At 39.7% G+C, this 21,235-nt stretch overlaps 1 protein-coding gene across 20 annotated transcripts; it reads right to left on the bottom strand.

Annotated features, from left to right (window-relative positions):
* Positions 1-2: 2 nt before the first annotated feature.
* On the bottom strand, positions 3-21,042 carry AKTIP (AKT interacting protein). Of its 20 annotated transcripts, none has more exons than XM_026068822.1 (12): positions 18,866-18,885; positions 17,192-17,307; positions 14,861-15,066; positions 12,819-12,883; positions 12,640-12,740; positions 11,140-11,228; positions 10,955-11,053; positions 10,630-10,737; positions 9,897-9,990; positions 8,897-9,093; positions 7,561-7,746; positions 6,702-6,789 (listed from the first exon to the last, which is right to left on the bottom strand). In XM_026068822.1, the coding sequence occupies exons 2-10, from the start codon at positions 17,231-17,233 to the stop codon at positions 9,016-9,018; spliced, it is 882 nt and encodes a 293-aa protein (XP_025924607.1). In that variant the 5' UTR covers positions 17,234-17,307; positions 18,866-18,885; the 3' UTR covers positions 6,702-6,789; positions 7,561-7,746; positions 8,897-9,015. The 20 variants fall into 20 exon arrangements, with proteins under 20 accessions (XP_025924618.1, XP_025924617.1, XP_025924622.1 ...); XM_026068821.1 differs by having other exon boundaries at positions 6,705-6,792; XM_026068830.1 differs by having other exon boundaries at positions 6,705-6,792; positions 8,935-9,012.
* Between the last annotated feature and the right edge of the window lie 193 nt (positions 21,043-21,235).

The following is a 21,235-nucleotide window of genomic DNA, read 5'->3' as shown; positions in this document are numbered from 1 at the left end:
GCTTTTTTTTTTTTAATGGACTAATCAGGCTGCCTGGGAGAAATCTCTCCCCTACTAACAGCATAAGAAAGTAAGTTGTGCCTATGTTAGACTTACTTACTAATTATTTTCAATTAAAATAGTTCCAAAATACCAAACTTCTTAGTATGTTTAATGTTTTCTTAATAACTGATGCACTATACCAATTTACTCCTTTTCAATGACATAACTGAGGATAGTGTTGTCATTAATGGAAAATGTAGTACGCAAGATTATAGAAGCTTCATAAGGAGGCAAAAGTCAAAATCTCCATGTTTTCAATCATTCCTGCTCCTCAGAATAATGGGAAGACTTAGGACTTAATTCCACTTATATTCAATTAAGGTAAATTAAAAGCATCTTTCATTCTTACCTGCATAACAAAAAGGCTGAAGTTGACCAATTCTGTAGATGTTTCTGTAAAGATATTTATGGAACTGTCAGGCAATTCTTGTTACTCTATACCATTTACCTTACTTTGTATGAATATATTGCAAGTGTATTTTTCAATAAAGAATTTATAAACTCACAATTATGTTGCTGTATGAAGAAAAGCTTCCCATGTGCAAAGCTGAAAATAGCTGGTAGCTCTCAAACACTAGGTTTGAACAGTTGATGCAAAAAGAGAATATCAAAATGTTCATCAGAGGAATTAGCTGAGGGCTACAAGGGACATTAAATACTTGATTTCAAGAACCTCACACAAACATTGCAAATAAAGGTTTCAAAGAAACATCCACATCTATTAATCACAGACAAAACGGACATTTCACTCTTACCCCAGTTTAGTAAGCATGTTTTAAATAAGTTTCTTCTTCCTCTGTCATAACCTGGCACAACTAAGCCTACAGAGCCAAATCAGTAGGATTGCCTTTGCTCTGCAGTTTCTCCATGCATAGTCACTAACTTTCAGTACCGTTCCTCTTCATAAAGGAGGAAGATTATCAAGGCTAGATACCAGAAAGGGATGCTAGATTGGAAGAAAGCTGGTATTTCCTCCTTTTATGAGCTTATAATTTGTGATCTCATGTTTTGATCCAAGGAAGGCATAGTTATTTTCATAACTACTAGCTTATGGTTGAACTGAATTAGGGAAGTTCTTAGGAATTCTTATTTAAATTCTTAAGGATTGTTTTGGCCAATGACAGTCAGGTACTACTTTTCTGGCTGAGGAAAGTAGTGTTTTTCCCCCAGTATTTACACAATGTCATTGGCATTAAGTGCCATCAGCTTGTATTGTTTTTAATACCTTCTAAAACCAAATTATTAAGTAAGCCTCAGTTATTTTTGGTTGTGAAGAATAACAGATATACAATTGGGAGTTTACTCTTTGAAACGAATACTTAAAAAAACAACCCACCCCACACTACTCCAGTAGAGGTGTCTTTAAAAAAAAAAAAAATCTAGTATATAAAAAATATATATATTTTTTAATCTCAAACAAACTCAGGCTATTTGCTTCAAGTCTGAACTGTTTAAAGTGTTAGCATAACTTACATTTCTCTTTCTGAAATATTCTGTGAAGAATTCAGAACTGCACAGATATTCCAAAGTATCTTTAAAAATACAACTTTGGTGAACTAGTGCCTCAAGTAGTGACAGGCATTTAATCTTCAAGTAATCTTTCCTTTAATGATATACCTGTACTATGAAAGATGAGAGCTAACTTCAGGAGAGAAGGATTTGATTTCAACATGGTAGTTTTCATATTCATTTGCTTACCTCTCTCCTGGGACAGCTTCTTTTAATTCGCAAATCTGATTGCAGAAGACCTAGTTAGTGTTCTCTCCCCTTTATCAATTAAAAAAAAAAGATTATTCCGATGATTATTCTTTTTAAAGTACACAGAATTCACCATTCTTTAAATAGAGAAAGCCAGCCTTCTCACTAGACCTACTGTGGGGGTGTACGATCTCCATTAAAGTTCAAAGAGAAATAAACTTACTGATATAACCATAATTTTTACTATACTAATGATTCTTCCTTATCATTATTTGTTTTTGCTGATCTTTTACTGTGACACTTCCTAAACCTCAGCAGCAATCTGACAGATAAAAGAACAGTAGCCACATCTTTGAATTGACATTAGAACTTTTTTCATATTTACCTCTCTTCTCCTCCTCCCCTGCCAACACCATCAGTAATTCTGAGGAAAAGATCACTGTTCAGCTTTCTACACCACTAGAAATTAAGCCTCACACCTACCCTGCTGCAGCTGACAGGAAAGAGCATCAAGGTCAGAAAGGACTGAACTTCTATCCAAGTCCTTCACCCAAGTGGCTTAGAAAATTTATATGGCAGTGATTGATTACAGAGGCTTCTGAATAATCATAAAGAGGAATTATCACTTTCCAATTTAACATTCTAGTTCTGTCTTCCTACTGAACTGGTACCTTGTGCTCAGACAAAGTTGTAGCCCAAATTTCTGCTTCACACAATAATCCTTGTTTCACTGAACACGTCAAATGCTGTTTCAAACGCTACGTTTCAATTTCAGGCTTTCTAGGAAAGGTGCAAGAGAAATTTTTTTTTTAAATAGCAGAACAACAACAACTAAGAGAAAGGTAAGAGAGCAAGAGAAGATACATTTTCCTAATATTAAGCTATCTGTCAGGTGGTCACCAGCCACCCACATTCCAGAAATACTAAACAACAAAAACCGCACACCATGATACACGTAGGCTACGGCTGTTGCCGGTGCTCACCCGTAACTTCTGCTACGCCCCTTTCACTGTGCTAAAGTACTTGCCTTGCACAGAGGCGCTGGGGAAGGTACAAGCTACTTCCTGCAGACCCCCCCCCCTCCTGACAAGATAACCGTAGGGTACAGCATTAAATAAGAGAAGCAGAAAGATATCTAAAAGCATCAGAGATCTAAACAGGAGCGAGAGAACAGTTAAACTCCTGCCCAAGCTGCAAAAGGAAAGGACTTCTCCCAAGCCCGCTGCCTCCGAGTTGTGAAATTGTAAGTATAAAGGAAGCAAACATCTGCCCGCCAACCTCAACACGCTCTCTCGGAACAAGAGAGACTTGGCGCAGTTCCTTCCCTTGGTGAAACCCCCGTCCACGCGCACAAGCGCTCACGGCAGCTCAGCAGCCTTTGCTTCCATTCAGTACGTCACCAGCACCGGGGGCACAGAACAAGCCAAGCCCCGCACCGCCGGCGGGCCGCCTTCCCAAGCGAGCAGCAGGACTCGGCCTCCCACCGCCCTCTCACAGCRGCGGCCCACAGCGAGGTCGCTCACCCTTTCCCACGAGGGCGGACGCAGCCTTTGTCCTCTCCAGCGAGGATCCGAGGGAGGAGCGATGGCAGCAGGGCTGGGAGCTCTCGCCGTGCTGGCTCAGARGACACCGCAGGTGCTGCGCATCCGCCTCAGCGCCACTCAGGGCCACGCACCGCACCTGCTGGCAGCACCCCTGGCCTCCCAGCCCACAGCTTTTCCCCCCGGAGCCAGGAGGGCCGGACAGCTTCTGTGGTTGGCAATACCAGGTAAGAAGGCTATTCTTTGTTTTGACAGACTGAAAGCTTATTTTTAAGCTCCCGTTTTACACCGGCAAGAGTTTCCTAAAAATCATCAAATCAGGAGGAAGGCTTGGAGCAGAGGGCAAGCACAGCGTGCTCCATCACCTGGGTCACAACAAATGCCCACCAACACACACAGCTTCACACCAGCTTTCCAAGCATCAACCGCAGCACTGCGCAACCACTCCAGAAGGTATCTATCTGCTTCCTTTTGCTTCCCCGTACCGGGGAAAGGAGAGCAGGAAGGACAAAGTCTTTCTGCACTTATCACAGTACTGCAAAAAGGAACTGCAGAGAGAATCGTCTACCTTCTTCCAAGATCCGCAGGTTTTCACTTCTTTTCTACACTGACACATGGAGAAATTATAAAGGCTTACAGGTAGCTGCCATCCAAGTCCTGTTCTCACAAAATAACTTTAGYGTGCAAGATGAAGAATGCCAAAACACCTTTAAATAAAGGGATATAATGTTACTACTGTAGGAGAGACTAGACAAGGAGTGCCAATTCAGAATTTGGCACGCTCCTCAAAGTTTCTGACCTGAAGACAAGACTTCTCTGCCTTTTTATGTAACATGTTTTTCAAGCAAAACAAATCCTCACTCAAGAGTAAGTGCAAAGCTTTTGCAGGTCCTAAGCCTTTTCCCACTCCTTCCTCCCAAAGGGACAGGAATGGGAGCAGAAAGAGAAACCACCACTAAAACCCCTTATGCATTATTTGCACAAGTTTATTTCAAGGTTTGCAGTCAAATATTTTGCTCCAAACTCTAACCACTAGCAAGGAAGCAAGATTTAGCTTGATGTGATCTTGTTGATGCTAGTTTCTAGTGCTGTTGYGGAAATAGATGCAGTGTCTCTCCCAACAGCAGTCAGCATTTTAAAACTCAACCAGCAAAATATCCTTACACCAAGTCAGTCTAGATACTGACACATCAATGCACTAAACTGCTTGCAGTGAGCTCTCCAGCACTGACACAGTAATTAAAGATAAGCAGAAATACACAGAATTATTCTAGTAATGACCTCGCAATAGTCTGAAAGTATATCAGTGCATCAGCAGCAACCTTCAGAGAGTCACTAAGACTGCAGATTTGCTTCAGATTTCCCTGTGCATTTTAAAAGTCATTCACTGTCTCAATGAATCCTCTTCTCAGCCTCACAACAAAGTTGGCTTCAGATCTGAGCTAGAGGAGAGATTTCTGCTGAAAATAGTAGAAACCAAATTTACTTTGAGTTAATTCCCTATAAAATTGTAACGAGTCAGTCATCTCCCCTAGTGACTGACTCATGCATCTTAGTAACAGCAGCTTTTTGAAAAACCTAGTCAATCACCAGCTTCAATACAAGCAGTTCACAACAAAAAACAGTGCATTTAAAGACATTAAATATGTTCAAGTCTGCTGTACTAATTCACACGACCAGAGCCTACGCCCTTTGGTTTACAAAGACTTACACTTCACATATGCAAAGCTAGCAAAACCTTTCAGAGAGCTAAAGTTCAGTCGCAAGTAGCGTGTTTAGAAGTAGCCAGCTGGTAACCTGTGCTTAGAATTCCTTTAACTTCAACCTCAAATTTGTTTAGGAAAGAACAACTCTAAACTACATTTCTCTCATTACACTTACTATAAATGGATATACTAAGTTTTGAAAGAACACTTTGGCTTTTAGTCAAGAACTTATAAAGGGGCTATTACAGGACCTAAGATGAGAGGTAGCCCCAGGAAATGCACCTCTGGATGCACTGCCTTGTCTGTCTTGAAAGAGGACTGTTTCTCTCTACATCCTCCCCGTACTCTCCAGTGTAACGGCAGTTCCAGAACATTAAATTGATCCTTTGGTATTTGATAGCATATTGCTTGTGAGGTCTTGGCCCACTTCCTGAGAAACTAAGAAATTGTTCTCGAAAAATAAAAAGGTTGTTACACAACAAGTGGATTTGGCTTCTGTCAGATTGAAAAAAAAAAAGTCACTACACTCCTCATTTCTTGACACTAAGCGTTTGTATTTATGCCATTAGTATAGGTATGAGGAGGGCTAATATTACATGTTTTGAAGTGATACGAAAATCCTGTTAGGCAAGAATAACATTATGCTAAGCTATGATATTAGGAAGACTCTTGTGAGAAGTAAAAGATTCTGTCCTGAGCTTGCACAGGCTTTAGAAAGGTTTTCCTGTGTATGGAACAAAGCTGTATTTAGCAAGTCTCTTCACAGTACTTAAAAGGATGCCTAAAAACACAAATGTAGCTGTCTGCTTTCATTCCAGATCCAATTTTTGCTCAGTTTCTAAAACACAGAAAAACAGAGGGACAAGAGATAGATCATGATTTTTTTTTATTTTTTTTTTTTTAAGATGTCACTATTAACACACATTAGTCAAGCTATCCTAGTAAACCCTGCAGTATAGACACCTAGGGAATCTAAAATCCTCTAAGATTTTATTAGCTCAAGAGACCACCATTAAAAGCTTTGATTTTAGTGTTTACATAATAAAAGTCTAATAAGCCTGACGTTCTGCTTTCACCTTGTCCAGACTAATGTGTGCTTTAGTGACAATATCCATTTACAAATCAATAATACATCATACACTGAGTATCAACCTCAGCTTTACCTCTGGAAAGTGCTAAATGTAGTCGTTGAACCAGCTATTTACAATTTCAAAACCTAATATATTTACAATAGAAACCAAAGTATTTAAAACCATTAAATATAGTGTTTAACTCTGCTATATTAGTTTACATGAACACAGCTTACCTCTGGCATCATATTTCCTGCTAATATTTCTGCCAGCAATTTAAGATTCAAAAAAGCTACTCCTGGAGGGAAAAATAAAAGCTTAAAAACCAACCCAAAGCCTCCAGGCAATTTAGAGCCCTGAGGAATTACCCACCCTAGACAGCCTTCAAGTAGAAGTACTGCAGTGTTCAGAGATACTTCCAAACTCCAGGCAAGCCTTTAAAACCTAATGCAGATGTAAAACATTAAGAGTCAGTAATCCATTGAGCAGGTTTACTGGAGTCACTGCTACTGTTCAGTTTTTACTAATCCATAGTCAAGAAGGAAACCGCTGCCTTGCTGTTTCTCCCTCCGTTACATTCCCTCCACCCACAGAAAGTGTTTTGTGCACCATAGTCCAGAAGAGCTAGGTAGGCATCGTCTTCTCTTCTTTGCTGAAAGGCTGAACCGAACCCGGCTTTACCCATGACAGGCCAGAAACATGCATGCTTTTGCAGTGCTGATCTTCTGGCTTCTTCTAGATGGAAGAAAGTTAAAGTCAGAATTACTAGATAACCTAAACCCTCTCACCACCCTCCCCATCCATTTTAAGCTTGGCTTAAGCTTCTTTTTTAGAAAGTATTCTTAAYACTTTTCAAGGACAGTCCCTCCCCTCCCTGAACATTTATCATGGTTAGGGTTAACTACTTAGACAGATGTAAAAGAGATTAGCATCTCTGCCCCTCCTCAGAGAGGACACTAAAATGGCTATCGCTTTAAACATGCAAATGTGTGCGGCATCTGTAGAACTTTCTGAGATTACAGGAGAGTTTTAGTGATTTAGTTCATGTATCGCTATTCCATTATACCATAAAGACTAAAAGATGCTCTTAAGAGACAGTACTTTGTTTAGAGACCATGTCCCAGCAGCACTACACTGCTATTTGCCAAATTTCTTTGTTCTACAGTAAGAAGAGTCAATCCCAATCAAGACAATTTTGTCATCAACCTCAGGCTGGTCCCGTAGTATACTGGCTTGCAAGGCTGGGTGTACCCTGGAGCAGTACCCTGCCCTACTGAAGGCTTTTGGACACAAAGTAACATGGTGAGAAGTAAAGGGACTTTCTCTACACCATGGAATTAATGCTTTCTATAGATAGTCCCTCCCCTCCCTGAACATTTATCATGGTTAAAGTTAATTACTTGGATGCAACACAATGCACCCAACATTTGAGACTGACTATTGCAATTTAAAAAGACAAAAAAAAGGGTCAAGTTGAGGGAGAAAGAATACTGAACAATGCACCTGGGAGCATCTGTGGACTTAAGGCAGTTTATGAAGATTAGATAGCTACTCTAGCAGGTCAAAGAAACAGAATAGCTTGCAGGTTTTCTGTATAGCAGGTGCTATCCCTGACTCCACGCTGCTATAGGCTCATCAGATCCATTTGTATGCCAACTACATCACATCTGGAATGACGCACATCAAGTTCTAAAAAGGGATAATTATGTGAGTTATGTTACCATACTACAATAAGCCTTTCCTTTTGCCTGACAAAGCAAATTAAGTCAGCAAGAAAATTGAGCATGCGGTCCCTCTGTCCCTCCCCATGTCTTCTGAAAAAAAGTGACATCAAGTGACAGAATTGCAGCAATATATCAGACAACAGCAGATGAGGGGGAGCAATTAGGCTGGGGCCTGGCATTGCAGTAGTCTCCTTCCTGTCACATGCCCCAACATCTTTTAGCAGAAGCCCTGCACTCAGCAGGAAACAGATGCCAATGCCTTTCCTGGGCTATGGCTCTAGCATGGTTCAGCTTTTCCCCTGAGGCATAGGAACTGCACATGTAATGAGCAAGGATCCAGAGCTGCAGAAGAAGAGAAAGACTGGAAAACACACGATACATGAGTAGGGAATTTCCTTTTACAGGAAAAGAAAAAAACTTTCTCAGCTACCCTAACATTTTGAAACATGTCTCCTAAGACACAGAATTTTGTCCGTTCCTGCTATCAACAAACTACTTTGACAACTAACATACCACACACACAGTAGTTCCTGGAGGTCTTACTTTCCACATTTAAAAAAAAAAAAAAAAAAAAAAAAAAAAAAAAGTGTGCATCTTCAAAGAAAAAGGAGAAAAGAAAAGTCACTACTGGCATTATGCTTGCCATCCATCTCCGACAACAGCACATCCCTTCCAGTTCAAGCATCCCAACCTGTTCCTTTTCTTTAGATTTTTGACTTATAACTCAAGAGTATAAGTATAAGAAGGAAGGGGATTGAGGTGGAGAATGAGAGTCAGGTATATTTTCTAAGCTCAAGAAGTCAGAATCTAGATCAAATTATTTTCCTGTGGGTTCTAAGGCCACATCACCTCAAGATCTGCTCACTTTGGCAACTGGGAACACTGCTACACTGAGCTTACAAATAGCATATTGTATTAAGACCAACATACAATCTCACTCATGTCAAAGGACATGCAAGAATATGAGTTAAAGCTTGCAGCAAGGAAGGTCTGATCTGGGACAGATGGGGTGGGGGGGGAACGCAACCAACTACACTAGTGGAAGGAGCCGAACAACAGTCAGTGTCTAAAGCATTCAGAATGTATTTTCTTGCCAGTCCTGCAAAGATACCAACCACCATTTCAGAATTCAAGGCACCGCAAGGGGACTGACTTGTCACGTCACTCAGTGCAGACTCAGGATYGCTATCTGTCAACTCTTGTCAAGTGCAGGGAATCAGTTCGAAAAAAACTGTCAAGGGAGACAGTATGTTTTGGCAGGATCTTTCCAAAGCCTTAAGTTCTCCAGAATTAAGGCTTTTGGATCTATTTCCTAAAAAGACAAAGAAAGCTTCTACCACCTTCTGTTTTCATATGTGTTTCTGTGCTCAAAAACCATTAGATAAGTTATCATCACTACTTATGGCCCTTTATCTATGCTAAGGTTATTTTAGAGTGTTACCGCACCTTAACTCTATAGATACCAATGGTATTGCGCAGATGAAAGCTATATGAAGCAACACCATTCTTGCTAACCAGCAAGAGTTATAGACTGTACTTTGTCATAAAAATAACAGAAGAGCTCTTTGTTTAACTGACACCATCTTGCAAGACCTAAGTAGTATTGGAGATATCTAGCAACATACTCTGCTTGCATTGCTTAAAAAAAAGTTTAGAGTGAGAAGAAAGCCCTGAAGTTTCAACTCATTCATTACAGATCTCTCAACAGAGGAGAGCAGAGAAGCTGGGGACTGTCAGACTGTGCAGAAGTAGTCCCAAACATGACTAGTATGGGACAAGCTGCAGGCAGCAGTAGGCATTCAGAAAATCTCTCACTTATCCTTCTTTCCTCCCTCCACTCTCYAAACAATAAAAGTCTACCAAGTGGGCCAACAACCGCAGTCAACAGTCTAGCTAGTTTTTCTAGTTAGCCAAATAATTAATTGCTCAACACTCAAGTTAGAACACTGATGTAACTGCTTAGTTAGGAGACCAGTTTCAGCACATTTGCTGATCCAAAAGAGGGGTGGGATAAGGTCTGTCTAGTATATGCTCATCACAAAGAAGCAGTGAACCTTACATCCCTTATCAGGCAATAAACACTTTTTAGAGTGAATATTTGGACTTTGCACTTACCTTCTGAGTCAACATCTTCTCTCTAGCTTCATCATGGATAGCTGGATTCCACGGAGAAAAACTATGGAAAAAGTAGAGGCATCTCTTATTTTGCCTTTTTGGAAAATAAGGATATATAGAGAAAAGTTATAGCAAAAAGGAGCAATTTTCCTTGTTTCAGTTTGTTTTTCAAGTCAACTACAAAGCTGAATTTTCAGTGTTACAGCATACAGCTATGAACTACAATTCACACTGTCATGCATCTTTTCAACTAAACATGTTTAGGTTCTCATTCTTATTTGCATTCAGAACTGGAAATTCATGCTGATGATGCTAGAAGAAATACTATTCATACATTCATTATGAAGCTTATTATTCTAACCCCCCTGCAAAAGGAAGCTCTAAAGATATCACCCAGTGCAGTCAATCAAGCTACAAGCCTGAAAATTCTTTCAGGAAAGTCTGAAAGCAGAATTTGTTGTATGGATATTGCCACTCAAGGGAGGTGCTTTCCTTGAAGTCTTGATACGCTTAGTGAAGAAACAATAAGCGCAAGCATCTGGTTACATTTAAGGTTCACTCAATACTAAACAGGAGGAAATAAGAGGAGGAATATTCACAGTATTCCTATAAAGGTAAGAATCAGGTCACTCAACTTTAGTGTATTGCCAGAAAAAGGCATTTCAAATCAACAGCTATATCAAAGCTTGCTTCCAAAATATTAGGTCATGGCGAGTTTGTTCATGGTACTTACATGATTGCATAGGGATCCTCTACTTTGGGCTGATCAAATAAGTGACTGCTGCATAGTTTGACACTGTCCACTACTTTACTTTTGAACAGCTGAATATCTTTTTCATACCTGCAAGGGAGAAATAAATAATGCTAAATGATTGCAAAAGCCAGGTCTGCTCTGGAGGCACAGACTTGGCAAAGCCTGAATTTCAGATTCTAGTCCAACCAACTGTAAAGGTATGGACCGTGAACTGACAAAGAACAGTTGCACAGACCTCTTGTTTCTCTACTTGTAAGCAAAAGTTTCATGGAGGACCATGACTACATACAAGGAAGATACTTACAGCACTGCAGCCTCAGGATTCAGAGGACTAGTTGTATCAATCTTGTAGAAGACTCTGCGAGCATACATTAGTACTTGCCATATGTGATTATGATTTCGCCTAAAAAGAACAAAACACAGTGAAGGAAAAAAAAACAAACAAAAAAMCCCTTCTTTCAAATTATACGTCAATATCTTAGCACTAACCTCCATTTTGCAAATGCTCTTTTCACATCCAGTTCACAAGACTCAGGATCTACCAGTGGATGGAAGACAGGCAGATCAAAAACCAAGCGCTGCATTAGAAAAAAGAAATTCAATTTTAAAAGTACTTGGGGAAGACAGTTTTTTGGGGGKTTTTTTTGGTTAGTCAGACGTTGTTCTCAAACACTAGTTAGCTAGTACTGTTCTGAGAGAAAACAATTTGAAATGGTTCGTACTGACTGTAAAATTGTAATCTAACACACCTTCGTTACATGCAGGGTCTTGTCCTCTCTCACATGCTTATCACCAAATCAAGGAACTAACCCAGGTAGCTGCACAAGCACTAGAGCCAACACAAGTAATAGCATCAGATAAGATCAGATMAAACCAGAACTACTCCTTCAACTGTTTGTGATTGAAAGCCTTTTACCTACTTGAATTACAATCAATACTTTYTTTTAAATCCTACATATCAAGTATCCCGTGCAGTGACACCGCAGTGTCTTAAGCTCTTTATAGTTAGTTTCCTTTGGTGTTTATGCATTCCTCCGGAAGAAAACTTAGTTTCAACAGAAAAGTTTTAAAACCCTGCACTGGAAAAAATAATGATGAATGTATCCATCCAGATACTGAAGTCTGATTTTTTGAAAGAAATTGCTTCCTACTGATTCTACCCTTTTAAAGATGATAGCTTTACACAAAACGTGACACCCAGACAGATAGCTTCCTGACATAGCATCCAGTTCTCAGCTACAGCAGTTACACACACGCTTCTCCTTTTAAAGAAATTTGGCCAAGAGGGCCAGATGCCCTGCTCTGAAAAGAGCCAGGCTGACAAAAGAATTTATTTTTTTTAAAGGACTATACTAACTAGGATACTTTGCCCACAGAGAAACCCAAAATGAAAGGTAATGCTCTACTATCCATCTCCCCACCCTCCCTGCCCCCCCCCCCCGACTTCTAAAGGTCTCTTAGTTTTTTGTTTCAATGTATTTTAGAAGAGACACAGGCAATAAATTCTGCAGCTTTGTGGCAAGCCCTGCACAGGTTCCTGTATTTTATGTTCTACTATGTTGCTACTCAAGTTTAAACTCTTACCAGAAGTATCCAAATCTAACTTTCTTGCCAAGGAAATAACAGTTCAAGAGTTAAGGTAAAGAATTGGTTGACTTAATAACCTAAAGCATCTAACTTCATGAACTTCCCTCTACACCAGTCCAGGTAATCAAAGCACACAACCTAGCACAAGCCTGAGGAGAAATGCTGCAAACATTAGCTCTTTAGCCATCTATTCCAAAACCCACAGAGTAATAAGATCCTTCCACAGACATCAGAAAATAGATACAAGACAGATCACAGGCAATCCCAGCCAACTGAGCAAAACTAGTTCAAGGAACTGAGAAGTTGATTGGAATATTAGCTTTAATCAGAAGTCATACTTTAAGACACACACAAAACAAAACAACAACTACAACCCCAACCCCAACGCACATCACCACTTACCGGGCAGTCTCCATCTGGGTAATTATCAGGAATATAGACAGTAAATTTAAACACACCATCCTGGTAGAGCCCGTGCCTTATGAAGATTACTCCAAACCACACTGCAAATGAGAAAGTTTGCTTGAGTGTAAGAATTTTTTTTTTCTTCTTCTAATTTGTAAAGTTACATTTAAACTTACTTAATGCTGATCGGTAAGACGGCTGCACATAGACACCTGGCAACTTCTGCTTTACAACCAGGGTACTGTAATTAGAAACAGTATTTAGAACAGCTCCACAACCACCTTAAATCTACAGCAAGCTGACAACAGTAAAGCCAGGACGTACTGGCAGTAATTTAAACAGGGAGCTTCTTCCACAAACTTCCACTCAATTCCCAAGGGTGGGTTGCACACAGAAGGAGAGGCAGAGAACTAGGGAAATCAGTCTTTCTCTCTGCTTTTCCTACCCCTCCCTTTAAAGGGCTACAAATAAGAAACATTGTTTCTTAAGACAAGGGTAAATTAGAAGAGTAGTAGATGTATTTAATGCATGTCATCACTGCTAAGTTTATATTTTTCTACTGAAATCCCAATTTCAAAGTAAAGGAGAAAAAAGAAATGCAATTAAGTTATTCTAACTTAATTAAATTTTGACTGCAAGTCTGATGCAGTTATCACCACTTCCCATTAATTCTGAAGCTTGACCAAAACTTTACCTTAGTAGTAGTAACAAGTAGTTTTTCAGTCTTAAATAAGACTGTGAAGCAAGTCAAACAGGAATTACACTGGTAACCAGCAAAACAAAGTACCAGAAAATAGAAAGGACAGGCAAGCAGTAGAGTGTATATTAGAGACCTGGACGAAACGATTCAAGGCAACTCATAATCAGGATGTACTGATTTATTTTCCCAGATTTGCAGTTATTTTCAATTTCATTTCTTGTGATGAAAATCAAATCATGATCTTCAGTCATTAACAACCAGGGCGTTATAACCCAGTTTTTCCCCTTTCCCTTTACCCATGACTTTTTGGAAGCTCCATTTGATAATCAAGAGTATTACAGAGACAAAGTGTGTTATTCTTACTATTTTTCAAATTAAGGAATGCAAGGAGTTCCTAATAAATTTAACTACTAACAGCAAAGGTAAGCAGATTCTACTGAAAACTATAAACGATAAGCTGAATTATTCACTACTTAAGTTTTTCAGTTAGTTGGCATATAGGCCCATTATACTGAACTCAGCATGCTTGCACAGATACAAACAATAATCTTAAAGAAAAAAAGTTACTTTGCTTACAATTTTCATAATATACCTGAACTTGTTAAATAAGAGGAGTTTATCATATTATATTGATGCATTTTTGCATCCTTCAGAAGAAAAACAAAATCTTACTTGAATTAACAAGTCTGTGTCAGTTTCCTAAACAAGAAGTTTAATGTTTTGAGAGTTCTCACTTCCAACTTAATGGTTAAATGCAAGAACTGAGACTTAATATTGCATCAGGACTCCAGGGGATTTCATTCCAAAGGCACTGCATAGTTCAGAATCCAATCCATCTATTGCAGAGGAAGTCTCCTCAGCTTTGCAGCACAAAACACAAGTTATATAACTAGAAAGTTCTGCAGACAAATAGATTTGTATGCTCCCACAGCAGCCTACAAATCACTAACTGATCAATTTATTTGATCCAAAGAAAGCTATTTAAATCGCACTATTCTCTCATAAGTTTCATGTTAATCGTCATTTGAAAGTCAGGAAAGAATATATTCTTCCTAATATTCATTTAATAGGCCATATCGGGCAGTGTTCGAATGTTCTGCGTAACAACTGAAGGAAGCTCCCACATCCTAACTCCATTAGACAGGACCCTATATTCATAACCGTTTTCCTACTAGACATCTGCTTGCTTCTATTTTAATACTTGTTTCCAAAACTGGATATTTCTGACCAAAAAAAACCATTAAGATAACTGGTCAGGATGCCTAACTGCAAAATAAAGCCTGAGAAATATAAGAATTTGGAAAACCACATCTAAACACACCCCTTAAAATCTCATCCCATTTGCTTTTCCTCAGCTACCTCAAGAGATTGAGGCTGCTCCAGACAATGAATTCTGTAGAGTCTGGAGTTTTACCGCCTTCTTCAGGGACTATGGCAGAGATACCATATGCAAGAACTACAGACTTGTTATTTTCCTTAAAGCACAAGTCCAGTGATCTAAAAAAAGGGAAAACCTACAATTCTGCAAGGAGGGAATACTCCAAATAAAAAGGCCCATAAGAAGCATGTGTTCCATTTGTCGACTGGGATGAAGGGGCAGGGGACGCAGGCTTGGTTATTGGCACAGCATTTTTTGGAATAGAAGGCAACTGTTTCTTTGTAGAGGCTCGTGGAGGACTGGTTCTTAGTTCTCCAGACAGACTTTTCTCTTCAGCTTCAGGTCTCTGTTAGATTAAAAGAGAGCCACAAGATAACAGGTCAGATTTAAGTATTAAACGTATGAGCACATTTTAAATACAGGTTTAAATACTGCCTTACTAATTACAAGTTTGGCCAAGGAAGTCGGTCTTGGATTTTGGCATTCTATTTTTTTGTGTTTTTAAATAGACTTATATTCCATTAAACTTAGTCTATAACTGCAAAAGCAATTAATATCTGAAGTCTGAACACAGTCCATTATTACTGCTGAATAGGAAATCTGCAGATTAGGACAAATGCTTAAGGAGGCTTGTATTTATTTATAAACTGGCACCAGATAATAAATAGCACCAGCTTAGAAGTCAAGTCTATTTACAGCACACCGTATATCTAGATAAACCWTTTCCACTGACAAGCTCCCTTGCATTCTAGAATTCAAAGAGTCTCTGAACAAGTAGGGTAGTAAAGCCGAGATGAAACAAGAACTTTATACGGAAAAGTTCCCATGAATATTTTGTTTCCTGCTTGTGCTGAGACACCAACATCACACTGAGACTGATCATACAGCCTATTCCCACTGCAGGGGAACCACTGTTTGACAGTGGTATCAAGCCTGGTTTTAATAAATTTTGCTGCAGTAACCTGTTTATACCTATGCTGTCTTTTGCTAAAAAGAAGGCCTTTTCCAATCAATTGGCCATTGCTAGAGAACACTGTACAGACCCTATAGTAATTCCATAGATTGCCCAAGACAAACCTGCAGATTAAAAACTTGTGATTGGGCTAGTTGTAGCAACAAAAGACATAATTTATGGTATAGTGTTCTCAAGTGTTTGTTACTTGGACAAGTAACAGTACCCATCTCACAACTTTCATCAAAGGTATATAATTTGCATCAGTGCTGAAAACCTGAGAAATGCCTAGACCTAAAACTAGTATGATTTCAGGCATAATCTACTGYAGCAAGTGACAGCATTATGGGGGTGCAGCTTTGTCCATGCCCACCGCACATGCAATACCTGGCTAAAGTCTATTCAAGCTAGTAAACAAATRGCATCAGGAACAAGTCTTTTAATTAGTCATTTGAACATGGGTTTTTTGTCTTTCCTGCTTAAAGATACTTCAGATAACGAAAAGTCATTACAACAAATTCTGGAGTAGACTCCWTTCCCAGACACACTTCTGTTAGTACAGCCTAAAGCTAGCTGGCAGTTTTACTGAAGATTAACTCAATCCTCATGATAAAATACACATTTCAAATGTACATGGAGGAATTTGATGGTCTTTTCCAGAACTGATACTGCCACCACTCCAAAGAAGATGCATTTAAGTCAGTTTTCAGGAACAGATGAAAAGAGACCTTATACATTTCCTGCATTATTATCAAAGCTTYACCAAATACATTCCAACACCCAAATCTTTAAACCAACGTATCCATATATCCAATGCCATGGCAGTCACAGACAGCAAAATCGAAGGCTACCCACAAGGTGCAAATGGGTGCCAGCAGGGAAGAGAGAGGCACCTGTTGCAATGCACTACTAGCAGCTCTGGAAGTCCCTGCTGTCATGCTACAGAAGCAAGTTTTAAATACTTATTTTTATATACACGTGTTACTTTTTTAAACACGGCCTTCACCAGAAACCTGCAAATTATGACAATAATTCAGATTGGTTTTAGAAGAGTTTGGTACATATTTTCAGTTCTACTGTCTAAGCAAACCTAAGCTGTGAATTCATCCCAGAACACAGATTACTCAAGGACCCCAAAAAATTCTGTTCAAAGGCTATTTTACTACTCAGTATGTAACCATTATCTCTAGTTAGGATATGAAGTTATTTCAGCTTTATGCAATTACTTCACATTATACCTAACACAGACRTTACAAAACCACAGAATAAATCAGAGAACCAGTTCTACCAAATTCATGTCTATCAGATAGTGATTCAAACCAGCGATTAAGAATTTCATAGTAATTTGATAGACTTTTGTCTGATTCTTTTTTAAGTTGGTTTCCATGGTATTTCTTTGGTCATAAAGAATAATTTAATCACTCTACACTTAATTTATAGCATCACTCAATACCGAGAAAATACTCAACACCTCTTACGCAGATTAACTTCTTATGGCATCCTTTTATTAAATATCTACCTTGCGTACAGAGCTTGTAGACATGCTCCAGAAAGGGTTCATAACGTGTATTCCAAATAAAGGACTGTAATTTTTCAGTGTCTTCAGAGTTTCCTCAGCTCTCTCCAGTTTATACCCTAAAAATACACAGAATTAGGGTTTAATGGGTATGCATCCTAGCAGATAAACAGGATTCAAAATTAGATTTGACCCCAATTTATATAATGCAGACAGTTTTACATTCCTATAACTTCAGAAGAAAGCTTCTTGTAGTTAAGATTCACAATAGATAAGAGTGCCAAAGCTCGGTTATTTATCACACCGCAGAACATTCTTATAGTTGTCTATGAAATAATTTTTGCATTAGAATCACTGTCGTCTTTCTGCTAGAAGGATACTCTAAAGAAGGTTTGACATTCTACATTTTGCCTTGACAACTGGAAAAAAGATCATCTATTGGCTCAGTATATTCAAAAAAAGATGCTCTGCACACACAAAAAATAAAAATTATCACTTCAACAGTTAAGCCCAGCACTGGACAGTAGTACAACAGCTTATTCTGTAGCGTGGTGAAGTGTTGTGCCTTGCATACTCTGCTGACTTTGCACGTTTTTGAAGAGCACTAGTTTGAGCGTTCTCTGCCATTCCCAGTGAAAGACATGATCCTCTCATTGAGTGTGCATCATGTATGTGTCATTTTGTTTTCATCTGCATTGAAACTTGGCCAGGAATAGACAAAGCCACAGAATACAGAAGTTTCTCTGTAGCTTATTTAATGGTTTCATTATGAGCCCTAGGGCTTAGTATGATCAGCAGCTCAATAACAAGGATTTCAGCAGTGTTTGGTGTTTCACTGTGTCATCTACTGTTTGCACCCTTGATCCCAGTGTTCCCCTCTTCCCTTCGGGTGTTACCTCTAGCAGTCTATCACTTAAAAAAAAAACAACAACACAAAATACAAAACAAAACAACACACCCTTGCTATTGTTCGTTCCAGAACTCTTGGCTATAGCACATCTTTGTCTGGCATGGCCTGTTTTCCCACTACTTTTTCCAAACAGAGCTGATTTCTAGTCCCCATCCTCCCAATTTCTGGCTACAATAAATAAATGTTTGGGATAATTCAGCTTACTCCACTTCTTTCACACGAAGTTGTACAACACTGACCAACGCAATTCAAAGGATGTGAGAAGGGGAGAGAGGGAAGAGCACAGGCTTATATCATGGTCAACACTAAGTTGTTCTTCAGCAAGTCACCATCTATTCACACATTACATTGATTAGTTTATAGAGAAATAACAACATTATAATCAAAACTCTTTTAAAAAGGACAGTAAATGCCAACCTTTTTACAAAAGAAAGAGTTAAGCTAGACTATTTACGCAACAAAAGTTTAACAATGTTACACCTTCACAAGAAGCATTTATAAGTATGTGTCTAGACTATATAATAGCAAAGAATAAAAAAAGCAAACACCACATTCAGAAAAGCACTGAGAATTCATTCCCCCCCCTTCAAAATCATCTCATGAAAACATTCAAGCTCTACCCAGCATCATTGTAGCTAGTACGCGATTCCTCCAGATATTTTTCTTCTTCAGTGGCCAGAGAGTCACCGAGTTTTGAGCCAGTGAAAACACAAAGGCAAGCAGGGCTATTGTGCTCTGTGACAGCAGTGAGAAGCGGGGAAGGTTACCTTTCCCTGTATCCTGTCTGGAAAGCAGAGCCAAGACAGAAGGATATGCCACAGGCAGCGGTGCCTTTCCTCTTCCATGAAAGTCAGCCAGACTAAAACAGCAAGATGCTGGGCTAGGAAGGTAGAAGACGTTTCCCCAGGTGAAGCCAGAGGGTGGAGGAACCGACACACAAAGAGAGCACCAGAGTGCCAGGGCCTTGACAAGAGAGAAAGCCACTGGAAGCCAAGGCACGGGTTTGGACATACTAGTAGGAATCTGGAGTGAATGCTTTACAGTTGGGGGGGGGGGGTGTGTGTGTGGCAAGAACAAGTAATATAAATTGCATTATTCCAGAACCAGAGATATAAGATACAGGAGCTGGGTAGGACAGAGAGTGAGGTATGTACATACAAACAGCCTAACTTATTACAGGCAAGACAGGGAACTGATCTAGAAGCTTGACAAGTGGTGCTAAATGGAGTTCAGTCACCAACTCCACCTTTCAGAAAGTAGCTATGCATCTCAGTACACTTCCACCTTTTCATTTTATAGATGCCTATTTACAAGCTATTAAGAACTGGTTTCCTGCCCCACATAAAGCATTAATTTAGCTGTAGTTAAACTACAGAATAACTTCTACAGATTCTCCTACATGGATACCATTTATCCAGGTGTTTCCTAGTAATAAGTGATATACAGTATTGTTCTAAACTTATTAATAAACTGTCCCCAGGTTCACTCACTTGTTAAAATATTAGGTATGATAGAGATCTAATAACCTCAGAGTACCAGTTTTCCAGAGGGCCACTTAAAAAGCCCTTCGGGTTTTTTAGAGTTTGTTTCTTTTAAATTGCACACACTCCTAACTATGGATGGGAGTAGAGAATATTATCAGCACAAGAAACTTGCCCTGCAACTGCTTACGCTCTCTAGTGCATTTATCCCACAGTTTACTACATCACATTAATCAAAAGAATCACTAGAAATAAGTAGTCAGATATCAGCACGTTTAAATCTGCACATAGTTTATCCTACCTCTCACCATGGAAAAGGTCCGCATCAGACAAAGCAAGCAAGGTCCCAATACCAGTAAGTGGACTTCTGAACAGTTCAGTCATTCAGTTTTACATTGGCTACAATGTCTAGAGCAAGGGCACCATTGGGGCACCTTACAGTATCCCACATTACTGAAAGCATCACCTTCCCAGAAGAATCCAATCCACCATTACATTTACAGTGCCTCATCTGAGGCTTGATAGCATGCTGCTCAGTAGCATGTTCTATTATATGCTACTTCTACAAGAACAGAAGACAACAGCAACCCTCCTAAACAGCTCTTCTCCCATGGGTTTTCTACAGATATAAATCTATGTCTCAGCAAGTCCTTCTACTACCTTTTTTTTTTTTTAAATACAGTACCTGGGTTACTAAAAGATATCCATTCCGTACCTCAAGACTGGACCAAGAAAGCCACTTGTGGCCGTCAGCATAATCTAATATTAATGTGCACCAGCACTGAAGTATGCAATGCAAGAGAGCATTCTAAAGCAAGTTCAGCCACTTTAGAGACAAAGACTCCCTCAGCACTTTGTCATCACTCTTAAACACTAATGGAAACCAATTCTTTTTTTCTGAAGTACCCTGCTCTTTTAATTTCCTGTCTCTACATGAGGTATCCCCATTAAAAATTACTTTTGTTATTTATACCTACTGTCACATCACACCATGTTTTCTCATTGTCATTAGTCATTAGACAAAATACAACAGGGTATCAAACCAATTCTATAGACTTCATCYGCCTAAAACAGGCAGAGAACTTTTTCAAACATTTTCTGAAAAAACACTAAGTGATCCCTCAAGAGATAAGGACGTGTGTGTGAGTGCATATATATACATATATATATATWTTTTTTATATATATACAGTTTGCCCCCCACCCAAAAGAAAAGAGAACCATTCCTACACCTAAGACTGAACAGAGCTGATTAAACAGAGAACAAGTTTTGATCACAATGCTATTAGCAGTTTTTTTCCAGGGATCGCAACTGTCAGTTTACACCAGAACTGACCCCTTTCTTCAGCAAGCCTGCTCCTACCTGAGGACTAGCCCCCAGCCGCACACGCCGGACAGCAGGGGAGGCGCCGAGCGAGCCCCGCCAGCGCACAGGAGCCCGGTCCTCTCGCCGGGAGCGACGACACCCCCCGCCCCGGCACCTGCTCCGGCTCCTGCTTTAACCCTTCAGCAGGCCGCTCGCGGGGAAAGCACGCGCTCCGCCCGCCCGGCGACACCTCGAGACGCCGGCAGCGGGGCGGCCGCCGCGGGAGCCCGCCAGGGCCCGGCAGAAGAGCGGCGCCACTCCTGGGGCCCGGGGCCGCGGCAGAGCCCAGCG

Source organism: Apteryx rowi, unplaced genomic scaffold (genome assembly GCF_003343035.1).
Source record: "Apteryx rowi isolate R43461 unplaced genomic scaffold, aptRow1 scaffold_28, whole genome shotgun sequence".
NCBI lineage: Eukaryota > Metazoa > Chordata > Aves > Apterygiformes > Apterygidae > Apteryx > Apteryx rowi.
Note: the sequence above shows the minus strand (reverse complement) of the source record. Positions and strands in the feature narration are given on the sequence as shown.

Coding starts and splice junctions, on each gene's coding strand:
- AKTIP (XM_026068838.1), bottom strand. CDS start 17,233: ATGAACCCTTTCTGGAGCATGTCTACAAGCTCTGTACGCAAG. Junction 12,741..12,818: donor GTCTTACCGATCAGCATTAA/GTAAGTTTAAAT, acceptor TCTCATTTGCAG/TGTGGTTTGGAGTAATCTTC. Junction 11,229..12,639: donor ACCCAGATGGAGACTGCCCG/GTAAGTGGTGAT, acceptor TTTCTAATGCAG/CGCTTGGTTTTTGATCTGCC.